This window comes from Squalius cephalus (assembly GCF_949319135.1).
Source record: "Squalius cephalus genome assembly, chromosome: 14".
Taxonomy (NCBI): Eukaryota; Metazoa; Chordata; class Actinopteri; order Cypriniformes; family Leuciscidae; genus Squalius; species Squalius cephalus.
This window is the reverse complement of record NC_137135.1, coordinates 26891841-26908066: the sequence shown is the minus strand read 5'-3', so window position 1 is coordinate 26908066 and position 16226 is coordinate 26891841. Positions and strand designations below refer to the sequence as shown.

At 37.1% G+C, this 16226-nt stretch overlaps 1 protein-coding gene across 2 annotated transcripts; it reads right to left on the bottom strand.

Annotated features, from left to right (window-relative positions):
- Positions 1-903: 903 nt before the first annotated feature.
- Positions 904-11547, bottom strand: slc30a9 (solute carrier family 30 member 9). Of its 2 annotated transcripts, none has more exons than XM_079892491.1 (19): positions 11427-11547; positions 10512-10660; positions 10178-10369; positions 9701-9748; positions 9504-9603; positions 9175-9267; positions 8514-8596; positions 8355-8413; positions 8053-8120; positions 7125-7227; positions 6924-6979; positions 6700-6835; positions 6301-6340; positions 6138-6209; positions 5915-6022; positions 4383-4548; positions 3652-3781; positions 3325-3438; positions 904-2376 (listed from the first exon to the last, which is right to left on the bottom strand). In XM_079892491.1, exons 2-19 carry the CDS (start codon positions 10618-10620, stop codon positions 2332-2334), a joined length of 1722 nt encoding a protein of 573 aa, XP_079748617.1. In that variant the 5' UTR covers positions 10621-10660; positions 11427-11547; the 3' UTR covers positions 904-2331. The 2 variants fall into 2 exon arrangements, with proteins under 2 accessions (XP_079748617.1, XP_079748618.1); XM_079892492.1 differs by having other exon boundaries at positions 10512-10657; positions 11427-11536.
- Positions 11548-16226: the final 4679 nt, after the last annotated feature.

Sequence of the window (16226 nt, the reverse complement as noted above, 5' to 3'; positions counted from 1 at the left end):
GCCATGTACAAAATCGGCACATTTCAAAGAACCTCCGCAGAATCAGTGATTTATTTTGTGAGATATATAAGCACGTCAACGACAATGTAATTTTTTTTCTAGGATTTGTCGAATAAACATCAATCTGATCAAAAGAAAAAAACACTATACCTTCACAGACGTGATTTTTTCCTCATCCGATCCGATGTTCAGCCGCGGTGTCTCTACCTTTCTTCATGATCACCATCACAGATGCGCCACACGTTTCTCATGTCCCTCTATGGCTGTGTCTCACTGCCTTGTTTGCTTCCTACATAGAAAGCAGTTTTGGAACCTGAGGGCGCAATCGAGTCAAATGCTCACGATGCTCTCACAGATGTTGTCTAGGTAGGCTGCTCACTAAAATGTGACACACAGACTATGTACAACGTCTCTGCTGCCTAGATGCATCCTGTACACCGCAAACTGAAATCACGGTTGCCATTGACCATGGCATCCTAGCCTATATGATGCTACATTTGAGGTGTGCAGATCAATATGGTTCCATTATTTTTATAAGGTTACAGTGCCAATGATATTTTAATAAAAACACAATCAACATATAAGACAGGAATTTCAGTCTGCTGGCCAATGACAATGTGTTTTTGAAGAGAAATGTTAAATACATAAAGACAGCATACATAAAGAAAGGATTTTTAATCTATATTAAAATATATAATTAATTCTGTGAAGGAAAATCCAAAAACAAACATTTATTTGAAACAGAAATCTTTTTAAACATTATGCATGTAATGTCCTTTTGATCAATTCACTGCATCCTTTCTGAACAAAAAGGTATTAATTCCTTTCATAAAAAGAAACATCTTACCCAAACTGGTGCACAATAGTGCATATTCATAAAAAAGGACAACTACTCAGTGATTTAATAAATTAACTGCAATTTATTAACCAATTTTCTTCAGTAGCTCCAAACAGCTCACAGATCAAATCAAATAGCACAGTCAAATAAACATATTTAAAATATATATAGTCTTACAGCCTTTTCCTAAAGCAAATGTCAACTTTCTAACCTTGAAGGTGTTCATCAAACCTGCATTAGATATAGAAATGTGTCTGACTGTTCCCTAAGGGGAGCTGAGAAAGTTTCAAAGCTCTGATCACATTACAATGTTTAAAAACCGTATTCAGGTTAGACTTCAGCACAAGAGAGCACAGAACTACCACAAAATGTATTGTTTGCATGTGTAATGAGGGTATTTCAATGGGCTGAATGCCTCTTTTTCAGATATTAAAACCAGTATTGTATTTTCACAGTCAAGAATTATTTAGAATGGAAAAAAATATGGCCCATAGTGTTCACAAACTAGGTGACAAATCAACAATGCACACCCAGAATGTATTTTAGTGACTTTAGAAACATGGATCGGTCTTTGCGGATCTTCTACAACGGCTTTCTTCATTCATTCACACAGAATTAAAGCGTAAACACTGTCCCAAAAGCAGCATAAGGACATTAGTGCTGTTAGCATAGGAAGGATGTGAAGATCAGAGCAGTCTTCATCAGAGATGCCTGAGGTGGGCGATAGATCCCAATTTGATTCTATAGTTCTGTCATTACTGATAAATATGGATATAATATATCAATATAGTTTAGAATACACATTGTTTTTAAATCTGTTATTAGTACAATTTAAATCTTTTTTTTAAATAAATGGAAATTACAAAAGAATCTAAAGTTTTTTAAACCGTTTAAACAATTTAAACTGATTTTTCCCCCCAGTAGATTACAATTACTGTTTATCCTTTTTGTAACTTACTCACAAACATTCAACAAATTAGCTCTTTTCATTCAATGATAATGGCATTGCTTGAACATGCCATCATCTCTGGGAATCCAGAAAGCAATGGAGTAACAGAATAGCAGAATAGACATTTACCCTTTATGTGAACTATTTCTAGAGATATCCTTTTCACCAATAGTTTGGTGTTATGCGAGAACTCTAGTGAAATATGAGTGTTTATGCTGCTTTGCTTGCAAAGTGTTAAATGAAATAAGACAGTGGTCCTTTTATAATTCATGGACATGATTTTAAGGTTCTGGTGGTACAAACTACCATCTAGTAATCCAATGACTTTGTTAGCCATGTCTCCATCCAGTTGGAGTACTCTTTGTATTGGCTAAGGGGTTGCTATTTTAACAAGCTACTGAAACCATGTATAGGTTAGTGCTTTGGTGATGTGGGATCGGTGTAACATAAGACCTCAGCTGCTTTTTGGAGAGAACGGGACGGGAGGTTGCTTGAGATTAGATTAGTTGTCCTTCCACTTCATCCTGATCCCCATATCATGACATTATAAAATCTCCAGATCCACATGCCGCACCTCAGGATTACGTTGCTGTCGAAGATACAGAGCAGGAGTCAGTCGAGGAAAAATAAAGACAAAAAAGTAATAACTTGTTCTAAAAGACATTCGATCCATCACATACACTACTGTCCAAAAGTTTGGGGTCAGTTTTTTTACGTGAAAGAAATGAATACTTTTGTTCAGCAAAGATCCATTAAATTGATCAAAAGTGACAGTAAAGACATTTACATTGTTACAGAAATGCTCCATTTCAAATAAATGTTGTTCTTTTGAACTTTTCTATTCATCAAAGAATCATGAAAAAAATATATATCATGGTTTCAACAAAAATATTAAGCTGTTTTCAGTGTTGATAACAATAAAGATATTAGAATGATTTCTAAAGGATCATGTGACACTGAAGACTGGAGTAATGATGCTGAAAAGTCTAATTAAAGAATAATTAAAACAGTCATTTTAAATTGTAATAATATTTCCAAATATTACTCTTTTTACTGCATTATTGAACAAATAAATACAGCATTCTTTCAAAAACATAAAAAAATCTGACTTGATGATAGTGTATGGTTTAGAAATACATCTCCTTTTTGTTAATTCTAACAATATCAGAACAAATTATAAACGCATTCAAAAGCAAAAAGAAAGATCACAAATTCCACATACATTCATTGTCTGCCAAGACATCATCAATGTAAAAAAGCAATTGTAGTGATGCTTTCTGTGAAACATCAAATCAGATTTTTCTATTCCAGAATGAAACACTGGAGATTGAAACTTTGCTTTATTTGAACAGCCGTGGCTAATAGCTGAAGTGGTTTGCTTTATGTGTTGCTGGAACTATGGTGCACCATGAGTGTGACGTCTGCTGAATTTATTCTACATCAGGCATGTCTGATGAGAGTCATGGTGGTCACTATTACTGAAAGAGAGTCAGGATGGAGATACAGAGAGATTTTGAACAATAGTCTCATCAGATACCTTCAGTTCTTTCTCCAGACGGTCCACCTCTGCTCCTAAGGTATCAATAATGTTCTCCCCGTGCTTCAGCATAAAGTTCTCCAGCTCCTCTGGGGTCTTCACCAGCTGAATTTCCTGCAGGCCAAACACACACATTTATAAGCACACATGATTGTACAATTGATGTGCTGAGGTCACAAAAATAGATTCTTAAGCAAAAAACGACCATCAATTGTTAAAACTGCTATAACTGTAGCTTCTACGCAACCATAGATAGACCTCAAACAAACACTACAGTCATGTCAGATGATCTGCATCAGATCAGAAGCCTTGTGTCTCAGCACGTACGTTCAGGATCTGTTCAATGTCTTGCTTCTCCAGGTATGAGCGTGTCACCACCCGCCCATCAAAGTCCACCTCCGCCTTGAAGCGCACTTTGCTCAGCCCCATATCTGTGGCTTTGACATCATGAATTGCCCTGGAGACAAAATGACCTGCAGTGAGAACATCAAATCTAATCTCATCAAAGCAAGAACGTACACTGATGTAAATCTGCCCAAGCAAGCTTATATTTGAGAATGTCATGCTCGCCTGAATTTGAAAAGCATTTGAAGCAGGTTGCTTCTGCATTAAAGTCCTTTTTTAATGGAATTATGCAGTGTTCATTATAAATGATTTATTTGTGCACATCATTATTTTTTTAATTCATGTTGTAATCTTTAATCAAAATAACTTCTCCCACATGCAGCGACATCTCTTTTCTTCTGACGACGTGTTTCCTGACACAAAAGCAGGACAACCAGCCACGCACATGAGATGACTTCAATAGCAAACCACAACCATCCAATCAATTCCCAATGGACAAAATCAAGTCCCGGACTACTTTTTTCTTGTTCGAAAAGCCGTTTCATGCCAATAAACGTCACATTAGTGAATAAAAGACTATTGCAGATTCCATTTCATGCCGAATTGAAAGTACTGTTATGATCTGTAAGATGGCAGCTTGTTTGCTGATTAAGCTCTTCTCCAGCAGACTGCAGGTACACATAGAGGACACGTGCAGTGGACAGAGGACTGACCTGACAACAGGGTCGTTTTCCAATAACTCTGTGAGCTTCTGCACATGCTCAGCCTTGATGGAGCGGCCCAGCAGAGCCTCTGTGTTAGTGTAAATGAGGAACGCAGACACTGTTCCTAACAGGGTGCCCACACCCAGAGAACCAAGACTGTCATAGTAGGGGCTACCTATGTAGAGGGAGAAAAAGAGAGAGGATCAATGCAGAAGAAATGCAGGTAATAATGAAACAGTGGCAAATATGGACATGAGCTGCATTACAAGTCATGTCCTATCCGTCAGAAAATAGAATGTGAGACTAGTATTAGTAAAACCCAAATGTGCTGATGACATACTGTCAAAGTAATATAGCATCTACTATGAATAAGATATATTACCCTGCATTATTAGACATTTTTAAACTGTGTATAAGCGGCAATGGCAACAGCAGATTTTTACAGTTATGAACTATAATGAATCTTGAGGTAATCCCTTTGGCTAGATGCTACCATTGACACATTAACTGTCATCCTATCGTACGACTTTATCAAAATTATGAATCATCAACAGCAAAGTAAATTCTTTAGTATGCAGAAGTACACTACCATTCAAAAGTTTGGGGTCAGTAAGATTTTCTTGGTTTGTTTGAAAGAAACTGATACTTTTACTCAGCAAGGACACAGTAAATTGATCAAAAGTGACAGTAAAGACATCTATAATGTTACAAAAGATTTTTTATTTCAAATAAATGTTGTTCTTTGGTTTCCACAAAAGAAAATCAGTACAACGGTTTAATTTTCAAATGTTTTTTGATCATCTTGATCAAATTCAGCTTTGCATCACAGGAATAAATTATATTTATGATATTTCTCAATTTAACAGCATTTACTGTATTTTTGATCAAATAAATAATGATTCGGCATTCATAAGACTCTTCTTATAAAAATGATAAAAAATAAATAAAACAAATAAATGAAAAAAAAAAAAGAGTAAAAGATCTCAAACCTTTGAACTATAGTAAATGTGAAATGGGATGCAATAGTCTTTAACAGCACAATAGAGACCTCTAGTGGTAGAAACGAAAGTGCTATTTTTCTGCTATGTAAAATAACACTTCTGTTAGTTTCATGGTTGATTAAACTTCAATAACATACTGTAGTAAAGCACCAGATAATAAAATGAGCTGAAACTGCCATCAGGGCTGTTCTCAAGCATGAAAGGAGGTTTTTCTGAATAGAGTATTTTCCAGATCTTTACACACATTTCCCACAAAGCCATGAAACCACAGGGCAAGAGGAACTAGCTTCTGGGCAGCCGTTGACTTTGTGAGAGCACAGTAGTGCGTTTAGGTGGTGGATTTACAAAGCTTAAAAAGAACATCAACTGCTCTTACAAGGTTATAAAGGTCAATCCCATACGCTTATTAAACTTGACCCTGTGGTCGAGACCATAGAAAAAGGAAACAATGACAGTTAGCGTGAAACAGGGGGGTCGGGTACGATGACGCTTACTTTCCTGAATTCAAAAGTCACGTATTATTCTTGAGTTTATTTTTACCTGTAAGAGACGTGAGTCCCATACATCCAGCTGCCAGCATCACTCCGAGCACAGCGGCAGCGTCCTCCAACAGGACCACGTTAGTGCTGGGGTCTCGACTTTGCATCACTGTTGTCCACAAACAAACAAAAACTATCAAACTGATCATCTCCAAACTGTGCCAAAGCTATAATAGTCAATTAATATCCAAAGGCTAACGGAAGAGTTAACTAAAGGTACATACCGTACTCATAAAAGGACAAGCTTTGTTTACGTGCGCTCTTCTTGATCTCATTAATGGCCACTAATAGTGTAGCTTTATGGGAAATCAGCAGATAGATGATATTAATGACAGTCAAAACTTTGTGGATGCTAATGAAAATATGCAAGAAGAAACCACATCTCACCTCCTTCAGACACCAGAGATCCTGCTAAAATACAGTATGCCTACAAAAGAAAAAAAGAAAAACCTTTGACAAACAGCTATATACCCTATGGTTCAAGAGTTTGAGGCCAATGAGATTTTTTAAGTTCCATTTCAATTCAGTAAGGACACATTATATTGATCAAAAGTAACAGTAAATATATTTATAATGTTACAAAAGATTTCTATTTTAAATAAATGCTGTACTTTTTGGCTTGCTGTTCATCAAAGAAACCTACAATTAATGTTTCAGGGTTTCCACAAAAATAATAGAGATAGTATATTAAAAATAGATACAAGGATATTTCCAAATAATAAAAAAAGACTACTGTTTTTGATCAAATAAATGCACATCTACAAGTTCTAACCGAACGCTACTAACCCAGAGCAGTGATTCTATTGGCTGAGGGTGCAGGAGTCCCATAATGCCATGATACCAGGACAAGCCAGCACCCATCATGAAGATGCCCACTCCGCTGATGAGAGAGGCGATGTAACGCATGTTGGAGAAGCCGTACCTTTAATAAGAAAGGACAGTAGGCTTAGACATGAACAGTGGATATGGAGGTCAACATGGAGGGATCAGACTGCATAAGTTGTACATACGGATGGATGGCGTCTGGGTTCCGGACAGATTGACTAATGCCTATTGCAAGAAGAGCCTGTGAGAGATTTAAGAGTTTAAGACATTAATTAAAAGACGGAACATGTATATATGTCTCTAATTTATTTTGAAATCATACATAATCCTTTGTAGCAATGTCACGGAGGTCAAAGGTGATAAGACAAACATGAATTCCACCCCACCTGATTGCAGGTATCAGCCAGCGAGTGGATGGCTTCTGAAAACATACTGGCAGATCCTGTATAAACCCATGCCAACAGCTTGAAGAAAAAATTCAGCCCATTTCTGCAGATTACAACAGTGAAATTAGACATTTAGATCTCCATGTGATGCATGCATCCAAAAGTTTATTCATGCATTAAACTGATCAAAAGTGACAGACTTTTACATTGTCACAAAAATGTTCTAATTCAAATAAACACTGATCTTTCAAACTTTCAATTCATCAAAGAATTGTGAAAAAAAAATTATCAGTTTCCACAAAAATATTAAGCAGCACAACTGTATTCAACATCGTTAATAATAATAAATGATTCTTGAGCAGCAAATCAGCATATTATAATGATTGACACTGAAGACTGGAGTAATGATGTTGAAAATTCTGTTATATCATCAAAGGAATAAATTACAACTAAAAATATATATTAAAAGTCAAAAACAATTCTGCACAATATTACTATTTTTTCTGTATTTTTTATCAAATAAATGATTGCCACTGTCATATCACCTTTCCTTTTAGTGATACTTTTCAATAATTTTGGGGGATACTAATTGCTGCAGTAGATCATAAATCATAAAAACATTTTGAACTGTAGTGTACACACAAATTAATTGCATTACAAAGTTCACAGAAAACACTAAAATGGCTTAATGTAACTGATTCCACAAGCAACAAATAATTTGACTTCTTGTATAATGAACTAGGACACAGATCTGGTTGTTTGAAAGACAACTCATGTGAGAGCACATGCCCTATAACTCAATATTCTTAATCTAATAGATATTGAGCATTGGATTGGCTTCTCCTTCATGCATAGAACTCATTCATTTTCTGTTTCTAGACTGAATGGCCCTGATATTGATGGCGGTGTAACACAAACTTAAGCTTACATGCATATAGCCACCATCACCACTTTTCCCGGCCCTTCTAGAAATGTTGCTCTCTTCCTAGACCGAGGCTATAGGAGACACACACAATATCAAAAACATAGTTATCTGAAAGCACAATGTACACACATCATATTCACTGCTTTGAGATTAAATAAGAGCAGCATGGCCATACATGGCAAATATGAAAAAGCACCAAGAAAGGGACAGAAGATTACGAATATCACGAATCAAGAGGACTGGTTACACTCAGGAAATGGTAACAAAACACAAAATTATAGTGACAGGTTTGACCTTGTTCTTACCTTTGTGTTTCCCCAGAAGTCTTTGTATTCCCTCAACAGCTGCTGATTTCTAAATGTGCCTTGAATGAGAAAAATAAATCCAAACGGTTATTAAGTCAGCAGACGACATGAAAACAGCAGAATGCAAATCATGTAGTGAGAGATGAGAGAATGACATACTTTCTTGGTACTCCTTTTCCACTTCTTTCCTGAGATTCCTCTCTCGAGTGAGTGCCTCTTGACTTCCCCACACATCCAGTGCTCTAAATAAGAAAACCAAAAATATGCGTATTGATCTCTCTACGTATGATTTTTAGATACTTGCACCTGGTGCCCAATAGAATATAAATTACCGGTAAAAATGTTTGGGGTCAGTACGACTTTTTACTGTTTTTACAGAAGAGTCTTATGCTCATCAAGGCTGCAATTATTTGATCAAAATACAGTAAAAACAGTAATATTGTGAAATCTTATTACAATTTAAAATTAAATATTTTCTATTTTATTATATATTAAAATGTAATTTATTCCTGTGATGGCAAAACTTAATTTTCAGCATCATTACTCCAGTCTTCAGTGTCACATGATCCTTCAGAAATCATTCTAATATGCTAATTCGGTGCTCAAGAACCATTTCTTATTAGCATCAACATTGAAAAACAGTTGTGTTGATGAATATTTTAGTGAAAACCTGTGAAATGTATTTTTTCAAAAGTTCAAAAGAACAGCATTTATTTGAAATAGAATACCATAGTCTTTGCTGAATAAAGGTATTAACTACTTCAAAATTTGTTTACTGACCCCAAACTTTTGAATGGTAGTGTAAGATAGTTGTACAAACTTTGCCTCCACATCTGATCGCAGGAAGACGGTGAAGGCTTCTGTGTCATCATGGGGACTACGTCGGCGGATTTTCCTAAGCTGCTCAAGGTCACTTTGAACACACACACACACACACACACACACACACACACACACACACACACACACACACACACACACACACACACACACACACACACACACACACACACACACACACACACACACACACACACACACACACACACACACACACACACACACACACAGAAAAGCATAGAATCACATGTAAACATGGTGGAAGGGGAGCAAACTGCAAACTACAAAAGTTCCACTTGAAAAAGGTACCTGGGTTTGAGGCAGAACTCGTTCATAGCTCTAACCGCGGTGATGAAATTATTCTGGGTGTATTTGATGCCATATTCCCTTTTTTTCAGGACAGCCCGTACTGAAAACACAAGAAACATACAGTGATAGTTAAAATAAATAGAATAATGATATACATTCTGATTGGATTTTCTGTGAATAAAACAAGACTGAACTACCTTTCACTTGAATGCTCTCCACTTTCGTCAGACCTTGAGGTTTGGAATCTCAAATGCAAAAAAGAAAAAGAAATGAATAAAAACAGTTATGATCAATCATAATTACCACACATATATTATATTCCCTTACCAGAGCTAACTTTACCACCTAAAAAAAATAAAATAAAAAACCTCACAGACACATGACAACCTTTCTTGGTCATATATATATGTGTGTGTGTGTGTGTGTGTGTGTGTGTGTGTGTGTGTGTGTGTGTGTGTGTGTGTGTGTGTGTGTGTGTGCGTGTGTGAATAAAAAAAGATAATGAACACTTATTTTACAAAATATTTATTTACATGTACTCAAAGTGCACTAAAACCTAAGAAAACAAATGTTTTATAGAAATGTTCTAGAAGTATAAATTAGCTCATTTTAGACAGCATTCAAATGCCTATGAACAAATATTAGACAATGTGGAATCATTATGAGTTAATTACCAGCTATTTTTGCAGAGGGCTGTGCAGCTTGTGCTTTCTCAGTGGGTTTTGGCTCTACAGGGCCTGCTGGAGATCCGTCTTTACCACTGCTTGATGTGGAACAGTTCTGGACCTGTGTCCATGTTAAGGAAGTGACTCTGGAATCGGGGAAGCTAAACCAGAGTTTGTGCACCCCTCCTCCACTTTGCCAACCTATTGAGAATCACATTTGTGTAATCAGAATAATATCTGACTCTAGTCTAGGATTATTGCATCTAATTGAAACCAATGTTGAATGAGAAAATATGAAACACAGAATGAAAAAAATACATGCAATTCACAACACCTTACTTACCAAAACATGGCTTAGCTATTTTGAAGGGTCTCTGAGACAGAGGGGCTCGTTGTTGCAGGTAGACCCGGCAGAGGACTTTCCATGGTCTATGGGCCAGGCAGGGGAACATCCTCTCTGTGGCAAGTCCAGAAGACACACACTGAATCCTGCTGGACATTTACATTATTTTATGTTAGTAAATTAATGTCCCTGAATGCATGTACAACAATGAAGCATATCAATGGTAAAAAAGGAGTGTGCACTGGTCTAAAAACATCAGATTAAGCCAATTAGAGCAACATGATCATGTGTACAACCACATGACATTTGTCAGATCTCTATGCACAAAATGCAACACATTACACTGGATATTAAAATAACTTGCTGAAATAAATGTTGTCCACAATCATAGTGACAGCTATCTATCTATCTATCTATCTATCTATCTATCTATCTATCTAACGTTATCTATCTATCTTTAAACACTAAATCGGATAAATGTGACAGAGGGATTCAAGAGAACCGCTCTGAACAGTTACATAAATAACGTTACCTTTTCAATTCAGTAAAAGTCAAAGTTAGGACGATATTTAAACCCAGTTCCGACAGTATAAACACTTACACGCTCTATTAGAAGAGCATAAGCTTAGAATTAACTGCCAAAGATATCAGTACCCGGCTAGATATCCCGTCCCTGAGTCAAGCAGCAGATGTCTAAACGTGCGACTACTTTAATTTCTATCAGATTAAGTGAAGACTGCCGCTCAGTAAACAACACACACTGCTAACTGAATCTGACTGCAGCCGGTGTCTTTCAGTTAGATGCTAGCCTAGCCTGACAGCTAAGTTACAGCTTAGCAAGATGCTACAGTTGTATTTATATACATAATACACACAGAAGCGGAAATAAATAACACTCCGTTAGGCATGCTTTACCTTTATGAAGCTCAGTCCATTATTTATTTGAGGTGTTCGGTTAACTCAACACAGTCCATAACGAAAAGCAACAGCACAACACTGAAAGCAGTGAAGACGGAGACCTCGCGAGATCCTGAGTGATTGAACGAGAGAGCGTTATTTCCACTGTGTCTGCAGTCTAGCAGAACGGTCTACTAGTGGAGGAGCTCCTCACTGGAGCACGGCTGTCAAGAAATTCAAAACTCTATCTTTATGGTTACAAATTTGTCACGTTCTATTAAAATATTAAGCTGCACAACTGTTTCCAACATTAATAATTACTGAGTATCAAATCATATAAGAATGATTTCTGAATGATCATGTGACACTAAAGACTGGAGTAATGGCTGATGAAAATTCAGCTTTTCTGAGCTGATTTGATGAGCTTATAAGACTTATTTTAAAAACTTTAAAAATAGTAATGTTTCCAAACTTTTGACCGTATTTATATACAGTATTTATATAGTTTGGGATCGGCAGAATTTTTATTTTTAATGTTTTTAAAAGAAGTCTCTTATGCTCACGTGAAAATTAAGTTGACAATTGACTTGACAATTCCACATAAATATATATTTTTTTTGAATTACGCATGGTCACATTTATTTACTTAGTAATTTTAAGGTCACAGGTTTTCTCACTTTTTTTAAAAAAAAAGTTAAGTCAACTGATCACTTTTTACAGTGTATTTAATATCATCAAAAAGTTGATTTATTTCAGTAATTCCGTTAAAAAAGTGAAACTTGTATATTATATAGACTCATTACATGCAAAATGAGATATCTCAAGCCTTTATTTGTTATAATTTTGATGATTATGGCTTACAGCTTGTGAAAACCACAAAATCAAAATCTCAGAAAATTAGAATATTACATGAAATCACACAGTAATTACACAGTGATACCATGGTCATTGAACCAGGTTTTGGTTCTTTTGGCAGTGTGGGCAGGTGCAAATCCTGCTGGAAAATGAAGGAAGCATGAAGTGCTCTGGAAATGTCCTGGTAGACGGCTGCGTTGACTCTGGATTTAATAAAGCACAGTGGACCAAAGTCCTCTTTTCTGATGAGAGCAAATTTTGCATCTCATTTGGAAACCAAGGTCCCAGAGTCTGGAGGAAGAATGGAGAGGCACACAATCCAAGATGCTTGAAGTCCAGTGTGAAGTTTCCACAGTCTGTGTTGGTTTGGGGAGCCGTGTCATCGGCTGGTGTTGGTCCACTGTGCTGTCCACTCAACGCAGCCGTCTACCAGGACATGTTCAGAGCACTTCATGCTTCCTTCAGCAGACAAGCTTTATGGAGATGCTGACTTCATTTTCCAGCAGGATTTGCACCTGCCCACACTGGCAAAAGAACCAAAACCTGGTTCAATGACCATGGTATCACTGTGTAATTACTGTGTGATTTCATGTAATATTCTAATTTTCTGAGATTTTGATTTTGTGGTTTTCACAAGCTGTAAGCCATAATCATCAACATTATAACAAATAAAGGCTTGAGATATCTCACTTTGCATGTAATGAGTCTATATAATATACAAGTTTCACTTTTTTAATGAAATTACTGAAATAAATAAACTTTTTGATGATATTCTAATTATATGACCAGCACCTGTATATATATATATATCCTAGATATACAGTAGCCTGGAAATCCAGACCTAAATCTGAAAGACTAATGGTCTGGCATCGACTAATGAAAATTGGCCAGCTCGAGGGGCGGCACCAAGCATGCATTTGAAAATCTCACTGCACGCAATTGAATAACACTACGACCAATCACAGCAAGCCCCATACGCTTAGCTACCAGCGGAGCTAACTGGTAGATTAGACCAGTGGTTTTCAAACTTTTTCAAGAGCGACCCTTTTTTTTTTTTTTTTTTTAATTGACGCGACCCATAGGCCTATATATGCCCATTCTTAATCCTTTTGATAACAACCGCTTTTGATGATGCACGTGCAGTGGCTTATCCGTGACGCGATCGCAACGCAAATTTGATTCTGCACTCTTTTGATCTATAGCTAAAGCTACAGGGATGCTAATTAACCGGTTAACCATTAACCATTGTAAGAATTTTAACCAATTAATATAGCCTACTATCGTTTGCAGTATGCTTAAAAAAATCACTAAAAATATTCCACAACAAATCCTTTAAATTTAATGATATTCAGAACAGAACAAGAATGAAAAAAAAAATTCTATAAACAAGCCAAAGCGAAATAATTTAAAGCGAAAGTGAAAGTAAGCGGCGTTGGGCTCACGTAACTATCTCATTCGAATAATTTTTTTTCCATATTCGCGATTTATTTGGATGCTAAACTATTATTTATTATAGGCTTCTAAGAAAAAAATTAAATGATTATCCCCCCAAATTTTAAATATTTAGGCTTCAAAAAATATAAAAACTTTTAATTTAAGTGAACTTAAAACAAACCTTACATAAACTCATTATAAATGTCATATTTACCTGTGCCTTTCCTGTCTAACAGGTATGAAATATACAGAAATTGAATAAGGTTATCAAAACATTCTGCACTGCATAAATTATAAACTAAATATAGATAAATCTAAGCTACAAACATTCTTTAGTCAAGAGCAGTTAGTAATTTTCTCAGAGAATTAGCTGCTGCCACTTTAGGACCACAGCTGACCTCACGCATCCCATTCTCTCACTACTCTTTACTTTCATTTAGGATTTAATTTAACTCATTTAAGACTGTTCTTGTGAGGATACTCGACAAAACGGACATTTTGGCATACACGTGTGTAGTTCGTTCTAGCGCGAAAGAGAACTTGATACTGGCGCGCGTCTATCTGTGGGTCGTGTGTTTGTGTGTGTCAGGATCACTGACAGCGCGTTCTCGGTTGTCTTGTCGCGCATGAAAAAGCATTTGCATGAATAAGAGCGGGATCATATAACGATAGCTTAGTCACCTGTTGTTTTTTCTGGCGTTTCATCGCCTGTGCCGCAATCGCGATACCACGGAGGAGCAGGACCGAGCCATATGTCGATGCGCGCGCGTCCGCGGACGGGAACATCGCGGGCACACTATATAAACAAATAGCAAACGGGATTTTGGATTTTGAAAAGTGGGGAGGACATGTCCCCCCTGTCCCCATAGGAAATTACGCTTGTGGGCTTCTTTGTACTTCACTCACGTTCGAATATCGACCCCTCTTCAGAAAATCACCCTCTTCACATACGCAAAAATGTGCTTGGAAACATCATAGTGGAGCGGTGCTTACGCTGAATGGCACGAATTGTAGGCTATTGACTATTTAAACAGAGCAGTGTAATTTTTATGTGAGGTTGACCATTTTATTTTGATTATGAACCGCCTGCGATGTCAAGATTGCAGTGCTGGAATATGTTGTGTGCGTGTGAGGCGCCACCGGCACGATGGAATCATAGAAATATACTCCGTTATTTTGTTCAGGACATCATGCGAAACTGCAAAGTATTTATTTATATTTGCGTACACTCGCAATAAAACACAACATTGTGCTTTTGTAAAATAAAGAAAACAAACAAACTGCCGTCTTGGTTTCCTTTCCGTCAACTTGTTTGTGAGGCGCCGCTTACAGAAATGAATCAAACTCAGCAAAATGCTGTAAGTTTTTTCTTTCGTTTAATTAATATATTAATTGTTTAAATAGCCATATTGCGTGTGTTTCTTTTATATAGGCTTATAGACTATGATTTTATGAAAAAAAATTTTTTTTTATTATTATATTTTCCATAAATCATCCTGGCGACCCACCCGAGGGTCGCGACCCAAGGTTTGAAAACCACTGGATTAGACTCTTGCCGTATCCGGTCGGCAAAACAGCAAAACGTCCATCTTGCAAAGGAATGATTCGAGCGCCGTCTTCTGTTCCTCTTTTAGATAAAAAGCCAAGTCTAACTCGTTCATTATAGCGGCCAAAGCCATTTCAAACAACTGGTGTTCACAGGGGACCAATCCTTCACCCGAAAAGCGTACCACCCCAGGGGGCCGCCACTGGCTAACAAGCCATCACCTGCTGTTAGCATTCCATTGACTCCCATTCATTTTGCCGTCACTTTGACAGCGAATAACTTTACATCTGAGGCGTTTAAAGACTCCATTTGTCCATTATTTATTTCTAAAGAAACATGAAAATGTACAAAAGGCTCCATTACCTTGTATCTTACGTTATGGCCCTGTAGAAGCAGTTTTTGTAAAAATAGGCTAACGATTGCGTCATAACCACGCGACTCTCTGGAAATTACCATATAGACAGGAAGAGAAGCTCACAGTCAATCGGGGGGACGTGGAGGCATAAAGTCTGATAAAGTCAAGGGAGAAGCCCATAGAGAGTCATAAAGTTTCTCCTGCTCCTAGCTCATGGACAGCTCCTACTCACGCTCTCCGTCTCTGCAAGATTCGGAAGGGAATGATTCAGATTTCTCTTGGCACAGCTACTAGAAGACTTACAACTGTCAGACAGGTTGCTCACGTCACATCTACGTCGTCAAGCTCAGTTTGAGTCAGTACGCTCAGCCATCAGGAAGTGAGAGCTTCTAATTTGCTTCACTTTTCTCCGTTGAAATCTATGGGGTCGCTGTGTCCATTTCTTTTACTGTCTATGGGTGTTCATCCATAGCCATCTTGCAATGTTTACTAATGACTTCAACGTCACAGCGCTGTTGTCATCTGTTTAGCTCGCTCCTGACTCGCCTATATCAGATAACCCGATGTGATTGGTGCAGCTCGGATACAAGGGCATATTTAATGAGCATCATTACTCGACGCCAGAGTA